A 25823-nucleotide genomic window follows, 5' to 3' on the forward strand; every position below is an offset into this window, starting at 1 on the left:
AATAAATATTATTTTTTTAAAAAAATGGTTTGTATCAATTTAAACTCAATATTCTGTCTCATTTCTGTGTATTGGTTTTGAATTAAGCAGCACTTTTCTGTCCTCAATTTTTTTTTATGGCCCTGGCTCCGGGTCCTGTGAGCACCCAAGGTGACACCGCGCGTGCAACAGGGCAAGGGCACGCGCGCACGCCCCTCCGGCTCTCAGGTCCAGCACCAGCTGCAAGCCGGCACCCACGCAGGCGCAAAGGCCACCGGGTCTGTCCTCAATTTAACATTTCTCTTTCTTCCTTCTATAAATGTCTCCATTTTTTCTCCTCTATATCATTTGAAAGGAAAAAAAGAAGCACTAAAAAGTAGTTTTCCAGGGCAAACCAGTGTGGCATAGAAGTGTAAGCCTACCCCTGCAGTGTCAGCATGCCTTATGAGCACCAGTTTGAGTCCCAGCTGTCCACTTCCCATACAGCTCCCTGCTACTGTGTCTGGGAAAGCAGCGGAAAATGGCCCCAGTGCTTCAGCCCCTGCACTCACTGTGGGAAACCTGGAAGAAGCTCCTGGCATCAGCCTGGTCCAACCCTGACTACTGCAGCCATTTGGGGAGTGAACCGGCATATGGAAGATCTCTCTCCTCTCTCTCTCCTTCTCTATCTCTCCCTTTCAAACAAATAAATAAATCTTTATTAAAAAAGTATTTTTCCTTCTCTGTACTAAACTTATCCAATACATCAAAACGTTAAATGCTAACAAGTAAAAGGTAAATATCTAATACCCTGAACATCTAAAATATATTAAGTAAGCTTGACAAATTTTATAATCATATCAATACAAGAGAATGAGTTGAAAATAATAAAAACTATAATGACAGGACAAGTTATTAATAATGTGTATGAAAAGTTGGTTTGGGGAGCTGGTGTTTAGGCTGACAATTAGTAAGCCTGTGTTCCATAGCACATTGCCTGGGTTACAATTCCTGCTCCATTTCTGATTCCAGGTTCCTGCTAACAAACTCCGGGAGGCAGCAGGTGATGGCTCAAGTATGTGGGTCTTTGTCACTCATGTGGACATCCTGGATTGAGTTCCTGATGCCTGGCTTCAGTCTGTAGTGAACCAGTGGATGGAAAATTGGTCTCTCTCCTGTTCACTCTTTTTATGTTACTCTCTGTCTCTCCTCACCTTCTCCTTCCCTCTCAAATGTTTAAAAAATATTAAAGTTGGCTATAAATAGCTTATATTATCACTCTGCAAAAAAATTACACTGATGGTCTCAGTTATTAGAAGGAAATAGACACTATGAGAAACAGTGACTTGATCAGCCCTTGTCCTGACTGTCGAACAACTTACTCCTTTATTCCTTTTACTATTTTTTTTGTTCTACTTAATACTATAGGTTGAACTCTTTAATTAACATACAATTATTCTTAAGTGTTTAAATTTAACTGAAAAGTGATCTCTGTTAAATATAAGAGTGGAAATAAGAGAGGGAGGAGATGTACAATTTAGGACATGCTCAATCTGACTTGTCCCAAATGGTGGCGTTAGAAATGTGCCAGGGGATTCCAATACAATCCCATCAAGGTGGCATCTACCAATGCCATCTCACTAGTCCAAGTGATCAATTTCAGTTCACAGTTGACCATAATGATAGGTCTAAGAGTCAAAGGGATCACATAAACAAGACTAGTGTCTGCTACTACTAACTGATAGAATCAAAAAGGGAGAGAACGATCCAACATGGGAAGTGGGATACACAGCAGACTCATAGAATGGCAGATGTCCTAAACAGCACTCTGGCCTCAGAATCAGCCCTTAAGGCATTCAGATCTGGCTGAAGAGCCCATGAGAGTATTTCAGGCATGGAAAGCCAAGACACTCCGGCAAAAAAAAAACAAAAACAAAAAAAAAAAAAAAAAAAAAAAACAACTAAATGAAAGATCTCTGCAAGTGAGATCCCAGCAGAATGAAGGGGCCATCAAAGATGGAGGTACCTTTCTCTGAAGGGAGGAGAGAACTTCCACTTTGACTATGACCTTGTCAAAATAAGATCAGAGTCAGCGAACTCAAAAGGCTTCCGTAGCCTTGGCAACTCATGACAAGAGCAAAGGGAGATTACTGATGCCATAAACAAGAGTGTCAATTTGTTAAGTCAACAACAGGAGCCACTGTGCACTTACTCCTCATGTAGGATCTCTGTCCTTAATGTGTTATTCAATGTGATTTAATGCTATAGCTAGTACTGAACAGTATTTTACACTTTGTGTTTCTGTGTGGGTGCAAACTGTTGAAATCTTTACTTAATATATACTAAATTGATCTTCTGTATATAAAGATAATTGAAAATAAATCTTGAAGGGAATGGAATGGGAGAGGGATTGGGAGATGGGAGGGTTGCGGGTGGGAGGGAAGTTATGGGGGGGAAGCCATTGTAATCCATAAGCTGTACTTTGGAAATTTATATTTATTAAATAAAAGTTAAAAAAGAAGGAAATCTGATAAGCAAATCTTCCCACTAAATTCTGCATTAGAAATAACTTACTAGCATATTATATCTAGCTTTGATCATTGTAATTTTGAAAAGGAAGTAAATAAAGAAAAGGTTCTCAAGGAGTAATAAAATTAATGGAAAATGTTTTATGAGCAAAGATTAAGGAACTAAAGAAAAGAAGGTTAAGGAGTGAATTTCCTCCAGTTTTCAAGTAAATGTATTTGATCAAAATAATACAAGTTATTTTTTATGACATTGCTCTCCATCTTGTACAGAGGACAGAAAAGGAACAGATGTACTTAAAAGAAATATAGGTTGTACATGACAGTTTATATTAATACTAAACTCATAGAACACTGGTTAGAGTTTAAAAACTTCTAATGGCTCCCTGTCACTGTGTTATATCACAACTCGTGGTTTTCAAACACTTCTCTAATCTGGCTCTAACCCAAAAATTCAACCTTATTTTCTATGTTTTTCCATTGTACTCTGACCCATCTTATCAGGTTGTTCTCTAAACTGTCTCACTGGTAAAAACCAGGTTTACTCCTTTTCTAACACTTTATTTATGCCAGTATTTTTCATTGGGATGTTCTCCTATTTTCAAAGGTTAGTTCAAATATTACCTCCTCTATAAAGCTATCTTTAATCAAATATCTTCGAAAATAATTAGGTCTCTTTAGTCTGGATTTCACAATTTACCATTTAATTATATCCTACAAATTTGTTTCCAGTGAATGAACATGAATAAACAGATTTACGTTACCTCCTGAAATATCTTAAAATCAGAAAAAAAAAAACTCTAGTATGAAAAAATTTAAATATTGAAGGAGAGGGAGCTGTGAAAGATGAGAAATGAATTAAGGGCTTACTAGTTAGGTTAGCCCTACAAGTGTTGCAGCATTCTTCCTAGAAATTCCGGGCAGAGGTGCCTGGAGTGGGGACTCTGGCAAAGCACAACATTCTCCTGGGGCAAAGAGTCTGGGGAAATCAAGGCAGCTTAGTTTGTAGAACAGAATACAAGAGAAGAGATCTGCATGAAAAGGGTACCCTGGAGATCTGATAATATTTGCCCTTGAGTATTCAACTGAATAAGTACATTTGTCAGGAGGAAAAACCACCTAAGTGGAACACAAGTACACCCGTCAAGGCTCACAAAGGTCTAGGAATAGTTCCTACTCAAACCACAGGAGTGGAGTAACTTTGTGTTGCTGGAGCCTTAGATAGAGTACACAAAAGGACTTTGTCTCAGTATTGAGGAAAAGTATATTTCACCATATAAACAAACTAAGAAAAAACCAGTAAGATCAACTCAATAGCTACTTAAAAAGCATTTGAAAAACATCCAACATTGATTAACAATTTTAAAAATCTCTCAGCACACTTCATGGGGAATTTCCTCAAACATATAACTAACATCATAGCTGAAGACACTAAGTCCTCCTACCCCTACCATCAAGAACAAAGCAAGAATATACTCCCTCATCACTTTCACATTTTTCTAGAGGTTCTACTCAGTGCAGTAAAACAAGAAAAAGAAATAAAATCCAGGAAAGGAAGAAATAAAATTATCTTAACTTATAGGCAAAATGATCACCTATGTAGAAAATTCTATACTATCTACAGAAAAGCTCCTAGAACTAGTAAGTCAGTTAACCAAAGTTGCAGGATCAATAATTAATTAAATGTATTGCTACACACCACCAACAGTCAGAAACTGAAATTAGTCATCACAGAATACATGACCCTAGAGTTGGATAGGCTTGTCCCATGTATCACTTCAACACATGTTAAGTAAACAATAATATACAATTGAGAATGCAATAACAACACTAAACTGACCTAAAAAGGGAAAGAGCTACATAATCTTTCAATTTATAAACACTCAATTGAAAATATAAGAATAGTTTATTGTACTCCAACCTGAATGTCCCAAGAGCTATGACCAGGAGAAACTATAGACCCATTTCTCTATATTTTAGCTGTCATTCAGGAACTGAAAAGAAAAAGTATCATTGTCATTTAAAAAATCTCAACAATTTAGATTTAGCTCCTCTTTTATGAAAACGTAATTTGACCTAATCATTATGCCCGCTTCCTGTGTAAACACTATATTGTTTATCTTATGATCATAAAGTTTTTAAATAGGGTATAGTTCTACAACTTGACCATGATCAACAAACCACAAGTTTACTTTAGGATAAACACTGAAATAAACCCAGTGGAATGCAACACATTAACCTGTAGAGATTCATGGAACAGCCTACTGTTTTAACATTCTATTAGCTAGATAGCTTAAGTCTATAGAAAAATATCTTACATGGACTTTATTTTCTCTGCAAAATTTTAGTTCTAAACAGCTAACATAGAGGAAAACCTGAAAAGAGCAGTCTGATATGCACTGACCTTAAAATGAGAAAAATGCCAATTAGCAGCCTAGATGACCAAATCAGTAGAAATTTTCAACCTTTATGGGTTTGAGTAAGCGTGGAAAATAATCAGAAAATTATTTCCTTTTACCTACATAAGAAGTCTACATTAAATATACTCTGCACAGGCTGAAGTGTGGTACTTTAGTTTAGCCTCCTTGTTCCAACAAGGATGCTAACAACTGGCAGTTAACTTTTTGTGTTTTCATTTTGGAAGAAAGGCAGGTAGACAAGAAAATATTCTAAACAATGAAAAATTCTGCTATTCTTATCAAGAATAAAATCTTTACTATAAAATTCATGCCAAAATATCTATAAGCCTTTGTGCATACATATTTTATACTTATAGTTAACTAATATTTAATATAGCCATACTTTAATAAGCAATACAGTTTACAGCAACATAAGAAATAAAAATACAAATTTATAGTCAGAAACACTGGGTTCAAGGCCTAGTATTTTTCACTGACTTGCTATGTGTACTTAGTGAGACTTAGGTCTTAGGGATCTCATTGATTGATGATATTAATATGGGTTAAAACAGGAGCAGACGCAGCCACTGACTCTGTTTGGGTCAAGAAAACTTTTATAGAAAAGGTACAACTTAAGATGTGTCATTATGAATAAATGGGTTTATCAGACACAAAGTGAGGGCATTCCAATGAGTAAGAATGGGTATTAAAAAAGTGTGAGAGAACAATATATTTAGTAGACAATGAAAAATCAAACCTTTCAGGCTTTTGCTTTGACCCTCTGTACTTTTTAAATCTGCTAAGGCAATGCAGGAGCAAATATTATATGGCTGAATGGATAAAGGATTAAAGATTGGCAGGGCAGTTACGGCAGAGCAACAAAGGACCAAAAAACTAAAAGTGCTCAGAGAAAATACTTGCAAATCACGTACAAGGGATTTTTACCTAGAGTAACATGAAGAACCCAAATGAAAATTGGGCAAAGGATCGGAATAGCTATTTCTCCAAAGAGGACATACAAATGGCCACAAGCACAAATGAAAACATGTTCAACATCATTACCGATCAAGGAAATGTAAAATATAACCTGGCATTCTGAAAACAGGGAGAAATCCAAGAACGGAAGATGGCCATGAGATATAACTATAGGTATAGCAGTAGTCAAGGAGTGACAAAAAATATAATCCTAGACTTTACAAATCACTACTTCAGCTAACCCCAGTTAATCTTCTTTATTTGAGTAGAAATAGTTTGCATTGTGTCTGCATTGCTAATTCCATCATGAATTACCTTAGGATATGTTCCAGGTGCTAGGAACCCAAGCCTGTTAGGTATCAGATGTCTTTTTAGGTACTTTGACAATTTAGTTTGCTGAAGTCTGATTATTCGAGATGGATAATCCACTACAGTCACTCAAGTCAAACAAATAGAAAATTTATTTGGTGCACCAATCACCTCTGACCCATTTCTATTTCCTCTGACACCTCCTCTGTTTAGCTTCGATGTAAGAAATTAATTTATTATGTACCTTACTTTTCCATGAACTGTGACAGTCAATCCTAGGATCTTTTACCCAGATTTTAAATGAAGAAGATGACCCAGAGAAGACAAATGACTTTCCCAAAGTCACACAATAGGTGGTACAACTAGAATTTCAGTTTGAGTTGAAACCCATGTCCTTTTCACTTCAGTTAAGCAGGGGAAATTCTGCAGAGTGAGACTGCTTAGCAGAGTTTCTCCCCAAGGATCTGTTCTCCTCACAGTACTTTCAATGCCTTCTGAAGATGGGGTTGGTGTTATTACTAATTTTAAAACGATGATAACATTACACATATTGAACACTTCTCTAGCTTGTTCTCTTGACGACCACACATGTAAGATTAAATACCAAAAGGAACTGTTAGTGCCTGGCCTAAAAACGACAACTTGTGAGAACATAATTTTCAATAGAGTTTTAAACAGAGCATACAAGGTTTCTCAACAACAACAGAGAGTGCTAGGTCTATCAGCACAGAAATTAAAATAATGTAAAAAATTCAGCTGAACAAAGATCTTAAAGTAATAAAAACTTTCAGGTTACTTTCACATCACTAGTTTTTACCACCAGCATGGAACAATGGGCTAAAGCATAATAGAGCTGAGGGCTCTAAGATCCAACTATGCTTGTTTTGTCAACTATTCTTTCTAAAATTACATAGGACACACAGAAAAATATTTCCACTGTTAAAAACAAAACAGTATAGCATTATATAGAGCAAAACATGACTTTATCAGCCTCACTAATGTTTCCAAACTTTTTGCTATGCATTCACTTTCATGTCGATGTATATAAACTGTATATTTTTTCTACAAATATAAAGAATTACATAATATATATCACTCTATTATTTTAACAGCTTTATTGACATATAATTCATATACAATTCAAGCACTTACAATATACAAATAAATGGTTTTAGTATATTCACAGATAAGTGCAACTAATTCCACAGTCAACTTCAGAGTATTTTTTTCACTTGGAAAAGTAATCTTGTGCTTTAGCTAACATTCTCATATTCACCCAATTTTGCCAACCCTAAACAAATATGAGTGCACTTTGGGTCTCTGTAATTTTGCCTATTTTGGATACTTCATCAACATAGACTTTTGAGACTAGCCTCTTTCACTTAGAATAGTGTTTCCAAGGTTTATCCATATGGTACCATGTATCAATACCTCATTTTTTATGAATACACCTAATCCACATTCCACTGTATGGATATACCATATTTTCCTGTTAATTTTTTTCATTTAATATCTCATAGTCTTTCCATTTAACACACACACACACACACACATATATATATATATATATATATATATATATATATATATATATATCATTCTTTTTAGTGACTGGAGAGTATGGCATAGTTTTGATGCAATATAATTAATGTAACCATTTCCTACTGATGCAAATTTAGGCAATTTCCAACATCTCTCCAATGTCATAATTTATAATATATATCATAGAGAGGGTAACATTTCTTGGAGGAAGACAGTCCTTGCCTCTAGAACAGTAGTTCTAATAGCAAAGTTGGCCCTCCGTACCCATCAGTTCCTTATCTATGGATTAAACCAACCATGAGTTGAAAATAAACATATGCCTATGATGATTGTATCTATGCTAAACATATACAGACTTTTTATCTTGCCATCATATCCTAAATAATATAGCATAACAGCTATTCACTTACTTATATTAGAGAGTATAAACTATAGATTTTTAAAGTATATGGAAAGAGGTACTTAGGTTATATACAAATACTTCATCAATTTATATAGTTGCCTTGAGAACCCAAGGAATTGGTATGAGAGTGGAGAGGGGTTATGGACTCAATCTCCTGTTGGTAGTAACAGAAGACTCTATGTTACCCAAACACGCAGCATTGCCTTGGAATTTAGAAATGCAAGTTCCTAGACCCATTCCCGGTGACTTTTGACATCTCACACCATAAAATTCCAGGTTGTTTTTTTAAGCCATGTTAATACTATAGAAGGAATGGCTGAGATTACCTGTAATACCACAGAACTGTGGGTATTGCTGGTAAAGATGCGTGTGGTTCCTGCCTTGGAAGACTGCAAATGGGATGAGAGGCCCATTTCGCTGCTTCCAAGGGACAATTTCATGTGTTGGTCTTCCTCTTCCACGAGAGATCTGAAAGTTTTTTAAAATAAGAAAGGCAAATTAAAACATGTATAACTCACCCCAATAAGATTTAAATAATCATTATCACTAGTCATCTAATTATAGGATATACTAAACTTTGTTTCACTATATTTTAGATTCATGCCACTATACCACAGAAAAAAATACATATTTGTAAAGCATTATCTATACTTTCTACCTTGGAGAGCAACTAAAAAAATCAACTTAAAAGCCTGCATGTGGTATAGCAGGTTTGGCACAGTGAGTTGTGATGCAGTAGGTTAAGCCACCGTCTGTGATGCCAGCATACATGTCAGAGTAACAATTCAACTCCCAGCTGATCTATTTCTGATAGAGCTCCCCGCTAATGTGCTTGGGAAGGCAGAAGATGGTGCAACTGCTTGGGCACCTACCATTCAAATGAGAAATTCAGATGGACTTCCTGACTCCTGGCTTCAACCATTCCAGCCATTTGGAGAGAGAGCCAGCAGATGGAAGATCCTTTTTGTTTTTTAATGAAAGGCAAAGTTACACAGAGAAACAGAGGCAGACTGAGAGATCTCCACCCACTTATTCCCTCCCCAGATGGCTACAATGGTTGGAGCTGGGCCAGGCCAAAACCAGGAGCCAGGAGCTTCATCTAGGTTTCCAACATGGGTGGCAAGAGCCCAAGTACTTGGGCCATCTTCCATTGCTTTCCCAGGCACATCAGCAGGGAGCTGGATCAGAAGTGGCACAGCTAGGATGCAGACCAGCACCCATATGTGGTGCTGGAGTAACAGGTAGAGGCTTAATCCACTGTGACACACTGCCAGATGCAAAATATCTCTCTTCCTCCACCACCTTCACTCTCACTGTGCTTTTCAAATAATAATTTTTAAAAATTTAAAAGATGATTCAAAACTATAGTCATAATGGCAAGGGTAATTTTTTTTGGTATTTTACTATTTAGATAGCAATGCTATTAAATTGTGCATTTCACAGTTAAAATTAATTCGAAAAATCAAATTTTAAAAAGATAAAAATGAGGTGAGCATTTGGCTCAGTGGTTAAGACTCTCCCATTTTGGAGAGCTGGTTCAAATCCCAGCTCTGCTTGCAATTCAGCTTCTTGCTAATGTGCATCCTGGGAAGTAGCTGTGATGGCTCAAGAATTTGGGTCCTTGTCACCCATGTGGTAGAATTGGATTGGCTTCCTGGCCTTAGGCTTCAGACTAGCCCAGTCACAGCTATCACAGGCATTTGGGGAATTAACCAGTAGAACAAACATCTGTGCATCTGTTTCACTCATTTTTGTAAAAATGAAAATACATTTTAAAAATTAAAAGATAAATAGTGACCATTTATTGAAAAGTCACTCTGTGTCAGACACTTTTCAAAGAATTTTATACACATGAGTTCATTTAATCCTTTAACGATACTATAGGTACTATTAAATCTCCTTTTTTGTTTAACACTTAAAACTTATTTTAAGTTTTAATTGGTTTTTATCAAATTCAATATAGCGGCCGGTGCCACAGCTCACTAGGCTAATCCTCCACCTGCAGCGCTGGTACCTCGGGTTCTAGTCCCAGTTAGGGCGCCGGATTCTGTCCTGTTTGCTCCCCTTCCAGTCCAGCTCTCTGCTGTGGCCTGGGAGTGCAGTGGAGGATGGCCCAGGTCGTTGGGCCCTGCACCCACATGGGAGACCAGGAGGAAGCACCGGGCTCCTGGCTTCGGATTGGCACAGTGCACCAGCCGTGGCGGCCATTTGGGGGATGAACCAACGAAAGGAAGACCGTTCTCTCTGTCTCTTTCTAACTCTGTCTGTCAAAAAAAATTCAATATGGCTTGTAGATACAATTCTAGGAACATAGTGTCTCCTTTTTATTGAAGATGGAGATAAAGCAAGGCTCAAAACAGCTTACCTAGGGTCACAACATTATGAAATTGGATGGACTAGGATCTGAATCTAGTCTGATCTCACCCCAACTGGAAAGCTCTCTGGCAAAAGCTAAATATTAACTGTGATATATTAACACATCACTTATTCTTTTTAGTAATAATTCTCATCAGCTCCAGCTGAACATCGTACACTTAAAATTACTTTTCTAGTCCCTCACTTAATTTAGGGTTGTTTAGCCAAATATCTGTAGTCTAGTGGCATTTTCATCTTTTCAAAGAAATGAATCAATAACATAGATGAAAGCTATTCTTATATATTTTACAGGAATATATATCAGCGATGGGGCATAAAAATGGTTGGGGAACCTGTAGTCAACAGGTCATTTAGTTACACAGAGAATATAGCAATGTATTTGATAGTTTGAAGGCTTTAGTTAGGATACATTAAAAATTGGCCCTCATGGAACAACTTTTCATTTTGCCTCAGAAGCAGCATTGTGTTCCTTCAGGACTTAAGTATATAATATTAATACTGTCTCTTGGTCACCTGCTTAAGAGCAGAGAGCCCATAGTTCTGGATTGGGTGTGTTAAAATAGCTATCAGATAAGGAGGATAATGGATTTTCAAGTTCTAGAACTCCTCATTTTTTTAAATCTATAATTCCCTAAATGCTGAATTCTTTTCTTAACCAGGCTATTTAATATCACAAAGATTTCACCTATTTATCCTATCATACCTTCAAGCTAGGTGAATCAGTTTTAAAAAGTAAAAGGCTATACCTACTTTAATTCTGGCACCAATCATATGGCTTAAATCCTGCAATAATTAGAAAAAATGCTGGCCTTAAGGGTGACATCAATTCTTCTTAATGATATTAGAAACATGGTATAACCAAAAATGAATTAGTAATATATAGCCATGTATTATTCAACTCTCATGGATATTTAATAATGAAGAGGATAATTTAAGTAAGATTTTAACACGTGTAAAAAAATGGATATAACTTTCCATTAGAGTTTCAAAAATAGCTTGAAACAGAATTTATGATATATAGCACACACATTCACACACACTTTTAAATAGCTTTTGTGGACAGCCATTTAAAATTACAGAATCAATTGGAAAAGTCAGAAACAGATTGATGTTGATTGGTATTGCTAACCAGAAAATTTCTATCATCCAGAATTCTTTTAATAGGATATTCAAGCAGGCTGTTTTATTAGTTTCTGTATTCCTTGCACAGAGCCTGGTACTAGAGGCTTACTATATGTCATCTAGACGAATACAGAATCTCATTTTTGTGGATCCAAAGACAGTTCTTTATCATGCAGTGCTAAAATGACCATCAATTATCATTTTTATAAAACTGCAGATGTAAAAGGGGCTGGAGTTAAAGCTGAAACCACATTGCCCCGGTGAGAAATCCTGGAAATTGCTTTTTTGAATGAAGTACAGATAACAACTTGTTTACTTGTCATTTGTCTCTTGCTTTTAAAATGGAAGAGCGGAATGTGAAAACACAGCACTTTCTTCGCAACATGATATAGCTGGCTCACTAATTAATTACTTTGAAGGCTGAAGAAGCCTTCACTAAAATCATCTTCTTCATGACTTTTTATCAGTGTCTTTTGACTTTTCAGCATTCAAAATACTCCTTATTATTTCTGCATCAGTAACAGTACATGCCATGTCAACCTTCTTAGCAAATTCAATATTCCTGTCTAGGTCCTTTTCATTAAGTTTATTGACTGGACATGAAGAGCATTGTTCTTCAACACTGCACGGAGGCAATATCTGTCTGCAAATCTCAGGCCTCAGTCACATCACACTATGCTTAAAGAGATGATTATCTGAATATTTCCATGAACAAATAGCATTTTTAAAGTAATCTTATATTTTTCAAATCAAAAAGTTGAAGGTCATATAAATACCACTGGTTCTCAATGAGGGGAGGGACAGAAATAGAAGGTACTTTGCCACCCTCTGCACCTCCAATGTGGCATTGTGAGGAGACACTTTTCATTGTTGCAACTGGAGGGAGGGTGGCAATTACTGTCATCTCTTCAGATGCTGCTAAACATCCAACATACACAGGACAGTTTTCTATGTCAAAGATGTTTTTATGCAAATATGTCCAGAATGACAAATGTTGAAAAAACTTTGCCTCTTCTCAGAAATTTTTCTCAAGTAATTTCATGTTTTAAATAACTGCCCAGTCCTAGGGTTGACTCTATGAGGTAATGCTAGAGGTACAAGATACAGTAGGATTATTAATTACCACTAATTCTTCCATGGCTATGCAATAGACTATCTCTGCTCTTCTCAGGTCCATCAATTTAAAAATCAAGTGTTGATGGTAGATAAGTAGATAATGGCCTTGAAGTTTCTAAGACAATTAAGCAGCAGAGTTTTACATAAGATCATGTAAGAATAATTTAATTCTGCTTAAAACAACAGTTTTTTGGGTTCATTTTCCCATGCTAAGTTAGAATATGGCAAATCTTGTCCAAATAATCCCATCTCAGCAGCACTATAAAATTATTGTTCATGGGAGAGACACTGTTCACCAATGTTCTATTCTAAAAATCAAGGTTTTTTTGTTACATTATGCTTTGCATGTTGCTATCACACCACATCACCCACCCCACCACTACTAGACATATCTTGTTTTCAAAACAATGATCAACCACAAGGCACAAAAGCAATCTTTCACAGTGTGTATGAGGCAGTCAACTGTTCTTGTCCAAAAGAATTACTTTTTTGAAGAGCATTAGGTTAGAGATAGAAGCAGTATCTCATCATTTTACTGAGTGCACTGCCAACGTGGTCAAACTGAACATATCAACTAAGGCATTTCTTTGCACTGTTTCAAGACCAAAAGAAAAAAATTATCAACAACCACCTTCTGTTAAGTGATTTCAACATTGCAATGGTACTTTGAAACTTCCATACAAAAGGAAACATGTATAAATGATTTGAGCACACAAGTCACAAAGTCCAAATGTTTTTACAGAAAAATATTTAACTTCATCAGGATTCCAGAATATACAAATTAAAACAAAGATTCTATCTTAAAATATATTTTAAAAAACTATCAAAAAAGAAAGAAGACACAGGCTCAAATTGCTAGGAAGTTATAGGGCAAATATACACTAAACCCCTACTGTCTGCATGGAACTGTTCAAACAAAGGAATTTTTAAAGGAAATTAAAAAACCATTAAACTGACAAATCCTAAGTTTAATTTGGTAGCATTTCTATAGAAAAACATATATACTACTGAAAAGTTGTTTGTTGGTATGCTATAATGGGGAAGGCAATTATATTGTTTGAATCCAAAGCCACAAATAATTTTTCAGTTCCCCTCCATTTCCACACCAAAAAGAAAAAAAAAAAAACTCCTCAAATTCACTAAAACTAACATTTCCATGTTTTAAAACTGAGGTATTATATTGACAAATCATAAAATGCACATCAAAATTTTGTGGGTTCTATCACTGCAAACATCAGTTCATGTTACACAGAAAACCAGGTGAGGTCAAATTTCTTTGTCTAGGAAAAGGAATATTCTAGTGTTTCTGCTAATTATTAGAATGAATGTACAATGAAACACTGACTATTCCTGGTAGGAGGTTTTGTGTGCCAACTCATGCTTTGGCACATTAACTTGGCTCATACCAAATGAGGAGCAGCAAATTGATACTGTTATGAATAAAATACATTGCTCTATACCTTCCTATGTAATTTTTGAAGAAAAAAAGAAATTAATCTAAGAACAGCTAGAAAGGTAAATGTATATGAACAACACCTTTATTCTTTTCTCAATTTAGTTCCTGATCAGTTTCATAATACCTCTTTTTGCTTACCACTACTTTATCATCAAGATGTTAAATCTAACAATATATTCTAAAAACATAATTTCATGGTAACAGAAGAACAGAGTTTTTTGAGTTAGTATCAAAGTCCCCAGATTAATAATATTATCTTAACTGAAAGTTAGTGCCAGCGAGTTGGTATACAGCAACAAATAACAAAGCAAAAACAAGGAAGCCAACAATGGTTTAACAATATAACAAAACCCCTTGGCTAGTCAAGGCACCAAGTCAAGCTTCCCACCACCCATCACCCAGGAAAACAAAATGCGTATTTCTCACACTCACAATTTAAAGAGAAAATCAAGAAAAATGTTTTCTTCTAAGAAGTACTCCCCCTCCATTTGTTTTTCTGCTCTGAAACAGAGAAGTGTCTGCTAGCAGCAGCATTTGCTAAATGAAACATTTCTTGTGATAAAGTTGCATGGCAGGTGGAGGAGAAATTTCGCCACCTGTTCTCATACTCATTTGAATTTGAGTGCTAAATCTGTCAAGGTATTTCCCTCCACCCTTGAGAAATGAATGAAAAACTTAAGATGGTAGAAGTCATTTGCAATTGGTCTTCAGATAGATTCAAAATATGCACACTGCATTGAATTCTAAATATTGACAGCTTTTCTATTCCTTTCCTTTTCCATCTCTCTCAAAGTTATTTAACACACATTTGTGCATGCATACGCACACACATATTCAATTTCCATTATGAATAAAGATGAAAAATGTTTTGTAAAAATCAGAATCAGTTTCCAATTCATGAAGTTAATGTCTATTTAATAATCCTGACATTAATTAAAAGAATGAAATCATGTCTTTGCAAAAACTGATGAAGGGGGGATTGGAGGGGATCAAGGAAGTGAGGGAAGTATGGTTGTTTTCTTGAAACTGTACCTATGGAATGCATAATATTTGTTCTATTTATATCAATAAAAATATTTTTAAAATGAAAAACAAATTTAAAAATTCAATTATTGAAAGATTTGTCTTCCAAATAAAATGACATTTACATTTACAGAAAATTTCAAATATCATAGCAACTTTTCTTAAGGCAGAGACTAGTTGCTTTTTGAAAAGCTAGGGAGAATGTATCGTCTTGAAGTGTTTGCCTAAAAGGAATAAAGATAATGTTTTTGTTAGTTATCTGTGTTTTTAATGGCATTAATATGAGCTCACTATTGTCTACCTTAAATGATTTCACTACTGGAAATCTTTAGCACTGATTTTTTTTAAATTAAAATAGATGTTCTCTTTCCAAGGTTTTTTTTTTTTTCTACTGCAACAATACTGCAGTAAACAAAAATATCAAGGTGATAGGGACACACTATAAAATGAGTTTTCAGATCAAAGAAACTACTGAACAGGCTTCTTATATGCATATGTCTATCATATTTAAAATAGAATCACATTAATAAATAGCTTATGTCCATTTTAACACCAGAATAAGATCATTGACCCAGCACCTGCTGTGTACTAGGCATTATGCCAGGCATGTTCCAGTATGCTACTTAATCCTCATAGCAATCCCATTTTAAAGACAGGAACTGATGCTCACTATGAGTCTAGTAACTATGATTTGAACTCATCTCTGAATCCAGAACACATACTGTTCCCCTTGTAAAAAGCCTAAAAAAATGAAAATTAGACAGCAGAAACTATAAATAAATTTCAATGCTTAATTTCTAAATATAAGGACAAAATCATAAAGATACATTCTGATAGAGGCAAGCAATTTTTTGAGTTAATTTTAATTAACTCAATTTAAATTACCTAGTTTTATCACTCTTGTTCCATAGAAACAATATCAGTAATAAAAATCTCTCATGCTATTTTCCCAACACACACAGGTCAGGGAGTCAGCACATCCTAGAACATAATTCAGATCGAATGTAGGGATAATTTTGCATTACTGATATCCGCATTTAAAGAACAGATTCTGAATTCCAGTACCAAACATCACAATCACAGAAATAGCACTGTGACACAGATGAGGGAATTGGGCTAGACAAATGGAGTGACAAATGATACTCCATTAGATAACTATAAGAGGAGGAAAGCTAATTATCCAAACCGAAAAGCATTTGCACTGAATATCTCAATCCTGTCCTTGAAAAACTTAAAAATTAATGTTTGCTCCCTGTACCTGTACATATTTCAAGACAAGTCTCCCTTTATATTTCAAAGTCTATGTACCAATTAAACTACAAGTCTAGTGCATCTTGACCAACAGATTCCTCTATTTAGAAAGCCTGTTTTATATTTTTTCCATTCTTCACATTTCTTACAATATTCTGGTGCAAGCAGATAGAAAGATGGGTAGATAGGTAGGTAGATGTATGGAAGGTAGATAAATAGGCTATGTAAGAATCTGCTCTATTTCTTGAATTAGAATAGTGAAAAATGAATTTCTAAATGTTAATTCCATACCTACTATACAGAAATGCTAAGTCAAAGTTCCCCTGCCTTTAAGAAGACATATAAGGTGAAAAATACACAAGAGGTAAAGGTGGTAGGAATATGGGGCTGCATAGAAATGTGTTGGAAGAAACAGCATACACTCCTATCACTGTCAGTAGTGCCCTTCCCAATGCACAGAGGACATAGCATCTTCTGGCCACACATCCACCCTCTGAAAGCATGCTATACTCTACAGCTAGCACCAGGTCTGCCCACAGAGAGGTCTTGTTATACCTGTAATTCTGAGCTTGCCTTCTTCAATCCCCAAGTGAAGAAACTTGAAGGGGACTCCATCCTTTTGTATGCTCAAGCCAACTTTCTTTAAAGGAGCTTTGCTTACAGACAATTTGTTAACCAAGGTGTCATTTTACTCCCATTATCTGTAGCTCACCAACTCTGAAATTTGACTATTGTGCTGTGGTACATTTAAATTGAAAAGCATGTTATGTATGAATTGAGTTTTGCCTGCCTAGAATTTCAGTTTATTAAATGTTCAAACATCCAAGTTATCCAATTTTAGAGTTTATTATAAAGTCTGATTCCACAAATTTCAAACCAATTAGAAATCACTGGGACAAAGCCATTTGGGACCAGGAGAATCATTAATCAAGTGATTAAAAAATAGTAAAAATCCTATCCTTTTCTGAATTTCCCCATGCCACTTCACAAAGTCAATTCATGACAAAGAATTATTAAAGGAATGTTTATTTCTCTTTGAAAATGAGACACGAAAAAGGAGAATTGACTTATAAAGTAGTAACCATTGCATTCCATGTTTGAAGAAGTATAATTGGCAGCTGTAAAAGTCTCACTGACTTCATGTAGTCAAAGTCTGTAATAAATTTAGCAAATCTCAGCCTTGATTTTGCAATGACCTAGAGGCGTCTCTGATTACTTCAGTGAATGTAGAAAATTCCAGGATCAAATCAATCATCTGTTTTTAATATGACAGCCAGTATTTTTAGAACAGGGGAGATAGTAAAAAAGAAAAAATATCAGAGATCAGACTCTCAACCTAAAGAGTTTGGGAATCACTCTTCAGAAAGTTCTCCCAGGCATATCTCAGTATGGAGCAAATGGAAGCAAAGAGTCTATCATTTCTTTTAATAAAATTATTTTCCTTTTTTGCACTTATGCCTTGTAATTAAAGATACTTTCTCGGGGGGCGGAGCCAAGATGACGGATAGTGAGGACGTGCGCCAATAGTCTGGGAAAATATAGTTTCACAAAAGTGTAATTACTGTAGCCTCAGGAAAAGACTCAAGAAAAAAACTGCAGTGGAAACGCTTCCGGATCTAGTGGATGTGACACAGAGGACCTACAGGGAGCCCACCGCATGGAAGCCCAGCCGTGGGAGCCGAGCCACAGAATCTCGCCAGCTCAGAAACCGGAGAGAATTAAAAATGAATCTTGATGTGAATGGAAGGGGAGAGGGAGCGGGAAAGGGGAGGGATGCGGGTGGGAGGGAAGTTATGGGAGGGGGGAAGCCATTGGAAATACTTTGGAAATTTATATTCATTAAATAAAAGTTTAATAAATAAAAAAAAGATACTTTCTCATAAAACTTGGTTACAAGACTTTATTTTGTACCATGCTTCCCATAGAGAAACAGCTGTTGCTGGTCTTAAGTTCTCAGCTTGTTAGGAGATGCGAAACAGAACAAAAAATTTTCACTATCACATCCGGCCCACTAACCTACCTATATATTCAATCATCATACTTCAAGAGTATAAATGCCATTTTTTATCTTGGAAATGGCTTCTGATTTTTCTGCTAAAGTGTCATCAGGACCCACCATTTTACTACATTCTTCAAAAATTATTTTAACCAAGATCACTGTAATGGTTAGTTCCAAATCAGAAAGCAATTTCATGATCTAGCTACAGACAGATCTACCAATGTGAATAGCAAACATTGTTCTACAAAAATACCTTCTTACGTCTTTGCTCATGGTGCAGCATCTCTAAGGAAAACGTCACTTGCAAGCTATTTTTGTACAATTACTATGTATTATTACCCAAACTATTAAAACTTATTAAAATTTGTAATATTTTCCTGGATGACTGACTAGTGATTTGAAGATCAGGGCACAAATTGTAAATCACTGGGGGAGTTTTCCTCTTTGGGGGAAAACTGTTTCTTTTTAAAGACACCATGGTCTCTGTCTTAAAGAAGGTTGTATATTCTTGGGCAGAACATACATGATAAAGGCAGATCGTATTTTGATGAAAAGACATAGTAGGTAACAACCATTCAAATTTCCAAGTCAGTTAAATGACAACTTTAAACAGAATATAATTGGAGCATTTTCAGATTGTGTATGCATGTGTTTTCAAGAAGCAACCTATGAATTGTAAAATAGTAATAAAATCCCAACTTAATTTGAGATAAACAGGAAAAGAAATATTTCCTTCCTTCCTTTTTTTAAAGATGTATTTATTCATTTGAATGTCGGAGTTAGAAAAATATAGAGACAGAGAGGTAGAGACCAGGAGACAGAGAGAGAGTGAGAGAAAGAGAGAGAGAGAGAGAGAGAGAGAAAATCTTCCACCCTCTGGTTCACTCCCCAAATGGCTACAATGGTTGGAGCTGGGACAGTCCGAAGCTAGGAGCCTGGAACACAATCCAGGCCTCCCAAGTGTGTGGTAGGGGTCCAAGCACTTGGGTCATCTTCTGCTGCTTTTCCCAGGCACATTAGCAAAGAGCTGGATGGGAAATGGAGCAATCATGACATTAACCAATGCCCATATTGGATGTCAGCATTGCGAGTGGTAGTTTTACCCACTACACCACACCAGCCTCTTTCCTGCCTTTTATATAGTCCTTTAAACCAGTGTTTCACACTCAAAATTGTAATTTCTTTTTTGAAAGATTTTTCTTTATATAAGGAGAATAGATTTCATGTAATTCATATATTTAATTTTAAGCCAATAGTGATATATCGCACCCTCACTCCCTACACCTTTTTTTCTTTTAATTTTTGCAATAACATGCTTTTAATTTACTTTATAGACATAGGCTTAATCCTCCATTAAATAAATGAATTCAACATATAGAAAGTAGAAAGACCACTGTCCTTCAGGAGTATAGATAAGGGCTATAAACAATAATCACATCTTAAGATGTCAATATTCTGACTCTCAGGATGAAGGGGAGAAGTACACAGGGGGAGAGAATAGTTATCATGTGGGTGAGAGTAGCAGGGAGGTGTCCAGCTACTTGAAAAACGCTAATATAAATGCTAGTAACCTTACTCACTCCATCTCCATGAACTATCTCTTTAAGGGATATTTTTTAAATCTTCAAAATCCAATCTTCTCAATCAGTTGGTTACTCTCAATGAAAATTATTTTGACTTCATATTTCTGAATAACCATTTATGGAAGTTTTGCCAGTCAAAAGAAATTTCAGGAATCACAAATGTATGCTGTTATACATTCACGAGAGCCACAGAGAGCATATTTAGGATTCTAAAGACAATTGCTATCGTGGAACTATCTCAGTCATCTTTAACCCCTGCATCTTCCCCATCTCCCATGTCAAATCAACTGTCAAGTACTATTGAATCTCTAGAATGTTCCTCTCCTTTACTTCCTCTCTACTCTCATTGTTACCACCATAGTTGTGGTCTCTACTGCCTCAGACCTAAAAATGGTTATTATTATTCATTTCATATACTTTATGGTATAGATTGGCATAGATTTTTTACATATTCTAATTGTACTTATAGTTTAGAAAATCACTACCTTGTCCAGAAGTATTCAATAATTTAATGCTTGCTGTAAAAAACTAAGTTTCATGGCCTAGCCCCCTTTAACTAATCAGACATTTCAGCGAATTACTCTTAATAATGTATTTAATGATTAGAGGATAGAGAAAACTTCATATTCACAAACTGTCAATTATTTTCTTCTAGAATATATTGCTTTTACGTGGTCAGAGCTATGCCTTTTTGTTTATTGCTACAAGTAAGGTGTAAAAGTTGTTTTAGTTCAACATTTATAACCAAAGATAATGTTCACTTAAAATCCAATATCTGCTAAACTTTTGAGATTAGGCTGGAATCCTTTTAAATACTAATCATGTGCCAATTTTAAATTCCTTTTCTATCAGCCATTCCTTTCAAACTATATATAAGAAAAACACATTATCATTTAATTGGGAATATACTAACTTCAAGCCATAAATGTCTCAAACAGTTTTCCCAATTAGGATAAAAGGTAAGTGAAAATATGTAACTTCTTAAAGTGGACCTGCAATCTTAGAACAGGTTAGAATTTTATCAAATCACAATGACTAAAGAATTTTGGTCACTGGTAAATTGCTTTTGCAAATCATCTCAAAGCAGCCTGAATCTTAAGAAGGCAAACATACAATGCAGGTTTCAAATGACCACCATCTCAATTTTCACTCATAGCTGCATTTTATGTGATCAGGTACACTTGAGAAAGTGATGCAGCCAATATATTTGTACCTCTTTCATAGTACTTGAAGCACAATAAAAGTTCTAATAGTAGAACCTGTTTTCATGACACTTTCAAAACAATCCTAGAGTATAACGCTGTCACTACATAGTTCTCCTTTTATTTTTTAAAAGATTTATTTAATTATTTGAAAAGCACAGTTAGAGATAGAAGGAGGGAGAGAGAGAGAGAGAGAGAGAGAGAAACTTCCATCCACTGGTTCACTCCACAAATAGCCACAATGACTTGGGTTGTGCCAAACCAATGCCAGGAGCTTCTTCTGGGTCACCCACATGATTGCAGGGGTCCAAACACTTGGGCCATTTTCCACTGCTTTCCCAGGTGCATTAGCAGGGATCTGGATCAGAAGCAGAGCTGTCAAGATCCGAACCAGTGTCTATATGAGATGCAGGTGCTGCAGGTCACAGCTTAGCCTGCTATGCCACAGTGCCAGACCCAATAATTCTCCTTTCAGTAAGATTTCCAGAAAACTTGCTGCAAGGGTTGAGGATTGCCTATGTAGTGCAGGCCAATCTAATCAGGAGTCCTTATAAGTATAAGGACTAGATCAGAGTAGATCAGAGAGCAATATGAAAAGGATTCAACTTGCCATTGTTGCCTTTGAAAATGGAGGAAGGAAGCTAAATATCAAAGAAGACAGGCAGCCTCCTTAAGATGACTATCCTGGGGCCAGCACTGTGGCTTAGTAGGTTAAGCCTTCTATTATGGTGTCAGCATCCCATGTGGGTGCTGGGTTAAGTCCCAGTTGCTCTTCTTCTGATCCAGCTCTCTGCTTATGGCCTGGGAAAGCAGTGAAAGTTGGCCAAAATCCTTGGGCCCCTGCACCCACATGGGAAACCTGGAAGAAGCTCCTGCCTCCTGGCTTCACATTGGCCCAGCTCCAGTCACTGTGGCCATTTGGTGAATGAACCAGCAGATGGATGACCACTCTCTCTGTCTCTCCCTCTCTCTTCTGTGACACTGCCACTCAAATAAATATTTTTTTTAAAAAAGGTGCCTATCCTTCACTTTATAGCCAGCAAGATGATGGCAACCTTGTTCCTGCAGCCACAAGGAACTGAATTTTGTCGACGATGGGAATGAATAGGAAATGGATTCTCCCCTAGAACCTCAACACCTGTTGACACTTTTAGTTTAGCCCAACAAGGCTGATACCAAATTTTAACCCAAAAAATATTGTAAAAAAAACAGTTATATGTCCTAGGCCATTAGTTCACAGTAATTTGCCTTGACAGAAACAGAAAACTAATACATGGAGGGCTTTTCTTTCATTGAGTGCTTACACACAATTGAGCAATGCGATGATAACGTCCAAGAGAAAATACTAAGCATACGGACTGGAGTAGTACCTTTAGAAAGTGCTAAGACATAAGTCACACCAATCACCAATCACAGAACTCTCCATGGTGAAAATGCTGGGTAATCAGTGAAGGTGGGAAAAGTGCTTCAAAAAACTATGAAAACATAAGGAAGCAATGACTTTAATCCCAAAATCATATCAGCAAGCATAGATCAATGGCCCAGAATTTTCCTACAATTTCACCACTAGACAGTATGCAAATAAATCTCTAACTTCTTCTTATACCAGCATCCAATAAAAAAAATACCATTTACCATCTATCCTACTTCATTTTTCTTCTAATCCTAATGAGATATTACCTAATAGATGGCATGAAAGGAACAAAACTATACAAAAATGAAAAGACCACAGAGAGGCAAGAGGCCAGTTCCCTGGTAATGCACACGAGAAAGCAATAGGAAATGAACTAAATGCTTAGGCTCCTGCATCCACACAGGAGACCTGGATTCAGCCTGGCCTAACCCTGGCCACTGTGGCCATCTGGGGAGTAAACCAGCAGATGGAAGATTTCTTCCTCTGTCTCTATCACTCTGCCTTTCAAATAAGTAAAATAAAACTTTAAAAAAGGATACTATCAGTCTGAAACAAAAATCACTTTTCTATTCTATGCAATATGTACTGTAAAATCCAGCATCTTATTTCAATTCATGTCTCTTCATTTAGCTCAGGAAGTTTTCTTCTGTAGTATTTCATAGTCCTTAAATCCATTATTAACACTGAAAAGTATAGAAAACAAAAACATTAAGCTGTTTGTCTTCATTCAGAATTTTCATAGCAATAAAATAAATTGTTTATGAAAAAAAGATAAAAATAAAACAATAAAATTCTGAATGACTTCAGGGACCACATCCCCAGTGATCAGCAGAGTGATGCCTGGCACATAATAGTAATTGCCAAATGTTATAAGCTTAATGTACACTGTCTCCAACTTATGATGGTTTGATTTCATGAAGACACAAAAGCAAATCAGACTTCAAATTTGACTTTGGCTCTCTTCCCAGTCTAGTAACCTGCAGTATAATCCTCTCTCATGATGCTGCTCAGGGCAGCAGTCACATCCCCTAGTCAGCCCCATGACCATGAGGGAAAACACCTGGAACTGTGTAATGCGCCGTGCCATTAAGCTAGCGTGTGGGGTGGATTATATGTAGCAAGTGTGTTTTTTTTTCCAAAATATTTATGTATTTATTTGAAAGGCAGAGAGATAGAGACAGAGAGACAGAGAGAGAGAGAGAGAGAGAATCTTCTACCCATTGTTTAACTGCGCAAATGGCTGCTACGGCCTGAGCTAGACCAGGCCAAAGGCAGGAGCCTAGAACTCCATCTGGGTCTCCCATGTGAGTGAAGGGGTCCAAGCACTTGGGCCATCTTCCACTTCTTTCCCAGGCATGTTAGTAGGGAGCTGGATTGGAAGCGGAGGGGCTGGGACTCAAACCAGCAGCCATATGGGATGCTGGAGTCATAGGCGGCAGCTTAACCCACTGCACCACAATGCCTGACCTAGTAATTGCATTTTTTATTTAAGAAGATATTTTCAATTTACATTGGGTTTAATGCGGTGTGATCTAAACTTAAGTAAAAGAGCACCTGTACCAGAGGACTGAAAAGAACTGAGCACTTTCAAAAATGGATTACTCAGTAACTTCTTTAGGTACAGATTTTGAAGAATCTTGTGTTATACCAAGTCTTTCTCACAATGTTGAAGAAGTAAAGCAAAATGCCATGGCTACCATTTTAATTAAAATATCATAATGTACAGCATTTGCAATTCTTAACCCTTTAATTTCAATGAATTTATCAACACCAACATTTGCCATCTCTTACTTCTTCTCATGTCTCCCTCTCATCCAAATTTGGCCCCACTTAGGTCTCATGAAAACATTCTAAATTTCAAGTAGCAACCATTCCAGACTTTCCAAAGTGGTATATGGAGAATTCCAATTCTGCCTCTCTTCCCAATGAGGAAAGAGTTTCTTATTTGGGGACTCAGGGGAACTTGGAAACAATATTTATTTAAATGTAAAAGCAATGAATCTAGATAAATTATTAACAAGCAAAATTCTTTTAAATATCTCAGAGTAGCATACACTAGCTCTATGTATTGGAGTATCTTCTGTGCAATGTTTTTCAGTCACATTAAATAATTTCAAGTGGTCATTTTAAAAAGACATACAAAATGGGCAAACATTTAACTTATCTCGCACATGCCAAGCTTCCACAGACTAAAAGATCTAAAGGAGGCTAAACAATAAACCCTGAAAATGAGGAGCAAGCAATCCAATCAAAAACCTTTGAAAAGCAAGTTTCCAACCTCTAAATACACTAGGGCTAGTTGAATCCTATCATTAAAAAATAATGCATCATGATGTGAATGGAATGGGAGAGGGAGTGGGAGATGGGAGGGTTGTGGGTGGGAGGGAAGTTATTGGGGGGGGGGAGCCATTGTAATCCACAAACTGTACTTTGGAAATTTACATCTACTAAATAAAAGTTAAAAAAAAATAATGCATTCCCAAGCTCTTTAAGACAAACAGGACATCCATTTAAAAGAGGCAAGTTGTCTTCTTCTGGTTGGACTACATATGGAGAACCTCCTTCAGATGTAGCAGCTCATAGGAAGATGAACAAGGAAAAACTATCCAGGTGAGGACAACCAGAAGATCAAGGAGCCTGGAAACCATATCATGCAAGACTTCCAAACTTGTATGCAACAGCAGGTATACAATTTTTTTCTACAAAGCTCTATAAGATCACAATGGAATCAGGGGTTCAAAAATATGAGGAATTAATTTTGCTCAATGTAAGAAAGAGCTGTCCATAAACGAAAGGTGCTATCTTATGAGGTACTGAGCTCTTTGTCACTGACAATGTTCAAGGAGGACATTGGTCATCATCTTCTAGAAGTGTCACAGAAGGGATTCTAACATTAATTTACAGGGATTTGAACTCACTAAATTATATCTAAGTTCACTTCCATCTCTGATTTTTCATGAATAAGTGAAAATCTAGCCCTGCTCCAAGTTCCCAAAGAACATGCCACAAAAGATACAAAAAATACGAAACAATTGTCCTTAAGGGTTGGGTTTGTTTTTTCTCCACCTAATTTTGTTAATTGTGCATATGTAGTAAAAAATAAGGTAAGCAGACCTAAACAATTAAAAATATATATGGTAATTGTGAAAGCAACTTTTTCATAATTGGAT

At 36.2% G+C, this 25823-nt stretch overlaps 1 protein-coding gene across 5 annotated transcripts in view; it reads right to left on the bottom strand.

The window, feature by feature from the left end:
• KLHL13 (kelch like family member 13) overlaps positions 1 to 25823 on the bottom strand; it is a 182254-nt gene that overhangs the window by 29016 nt on the left and 127415 nt on the right. For all 5 annotated transcript variants that reach the window (XM_062183168.1, XM_062183166.1, XM_062183167.1 and 2 more), the window contains one exon: positions 8438 to 8579. In XM_062183168.1, the coding sequence (XP_062039152.1) occupies positions 8438 to 8551 (114 nt within the window). In that variant the 5' untranslated portion in view covers positions 8552 to 8579. The remainder of the gene's footprint in view (positions 1 to 8437; positions 8580 to 25823) is intronic.

Source organism: Lepus europaeus, chromosome X (assembly GCF_033115175.1).
Source record: "Lepus europaeus isolate LE1 chromosome X, mLepTim1.pri, whole genome shotgun sequence".
Taxonomy (NCBI): domain Eukaryota; kingdom Metazoa; phylum Chordata; class Mammalia; order Lagomorpha; family Leporidae; genus Lepus; species Lepus europaeus.